Genomic DNA, 1,288 nt, shown 5'->3' on the forward strand with positions numbered 1-1,288 from the left:
TCCAAATGTAGTGACAACGATACATAATCAATGCATGCCTCTCTAGCTAGCTACTTGGTTTCCATACACTTTAAGTTCAACCTCCATTCACTTAATTCTCACCGGATCTCAAACATCTGCACCATCAATGGCTCCTGAGAAGGTACATCATTCCTATTAATTCTCTTTCTAATTCTTTCCTTTGATCACTCATCTCCACACATTTTACCATAGGGTTTATGCATGCATGATGCATATAATTCCATCTCCCATTTTCATCATGGTTTATTCACCTTGTATTTATAAAAGGTAACCATAATGGTGCTGGATGTTGACCTCAAGTGCTCCCAATGCTACAAGAAGGTTAAGAAAATCATCAGGAAAATCCCTGGTCAGTCACTTATTCCTTTTTCAATCCACAAACGCATTTGCTTATATACAATGAATCGATGAAGCTGAATTCGTCATGTTGTGCTTATGGAAATAAACAGAAATAAGGGATCAGGAATACGAGGTGTACAATAACAAGGTGAAGATCATGGTCGTTTGCGGTAACCCTGAGAAGATCCGTGATAAACTCTGTTACAAGGGTGGAAACTCGATTCAGAAGATAGATGTAATTGCCGAAAAGCTGAAGGACCCGAAGCCTGCCGATAAACCCAAAGAAAAAGGAGATCACGCGCCGCCGGTTGTCAAGAAACCTGATCCAAAACCGGAGATGGCAAGAATGGCGTCTGGGTATCCACCACCAAATTACCATGTGGTCGGATATGGATGCGAGTGTCATGGTGGAGGCTACGTGGTACCACCACAGCCACCTGGATACGGGTATGGGTACGGGTCTGGATATGGACATGTACGTGGATATGATCATGGGTATAACGGAAATGCAAGTCGTGATCATTATTATAGTGAAGAAAATGCACAAGGATGCTCCGTAATGTAAAGCGGCGACGTGGAGGTTAATAGTATGTCATGGATACTTACTAGTTACTACTTACTACTTACTCATGAAAATAGATGTGTAATTAACTTATTATTATGAGTATCTACAGTTGTTTATTATTGATTACAAAACTCTCTCTCTCTCTCTCTCTCTCTCTCTCTCTCTCTCTCTCTCTCTCTCTCTCTCTCTCTCTCTCTCTCTCTCTCTCTCTCTCTCTCTCTCTCTCTCTCTCTCTCTCTCTCTCTCTCTCTCTCTCTCTATATATATATATATATATATATATATATATATATATATATATATATATATATATATATATATTATAAAAGAAATCCATTATTTCTAAAAGTAGATTGAATATAA

The 1,288-nt window shown here is 38.7% G+C and overlaps 1 protein-coding gene across 1 annotated transcript; it reads left to right on the top strand.

Annotated features, from left to right (window-relative positions):
- On the top strand, positions 1 to 1,061 carry LOC145062305 (uncharacterized). Its single transcript, XM_079009923.1, has 3 exons — positions 1 to 142; positions 289 to 370; positions 471 to 1,061. Exons 1-3 carry the CDS (start codon positions 128 to 130, stop codon positions 923 to 925), a joined length of 552 nt encoding a protein of 183 aa, XP_078866049.1. The 5' UTR covers positions 1 to 127; the 3' UTR covers positions 926 to 1,061.
- The last annotated feature ends 227 nt before the right edge of the window (positions 1,062 to 1,288 follow it).

The sequence above is a fragment of the Lactuca serriola genome, chromosome 7, assembly GCF_051521515.1.
Source record: "Lactuca serriola cultivar US96UC23 chromosome 7, Lser_US96UC23_V15, whole genome shotgun sequence".
In the NCBI taxonomy this organism is placed as follows: Eukaryota; Viridiplantae; Streptophyta; class Magnoliopsida; order Asterales; family Asteraceae; genus Lactuca; species Lactuca serriola.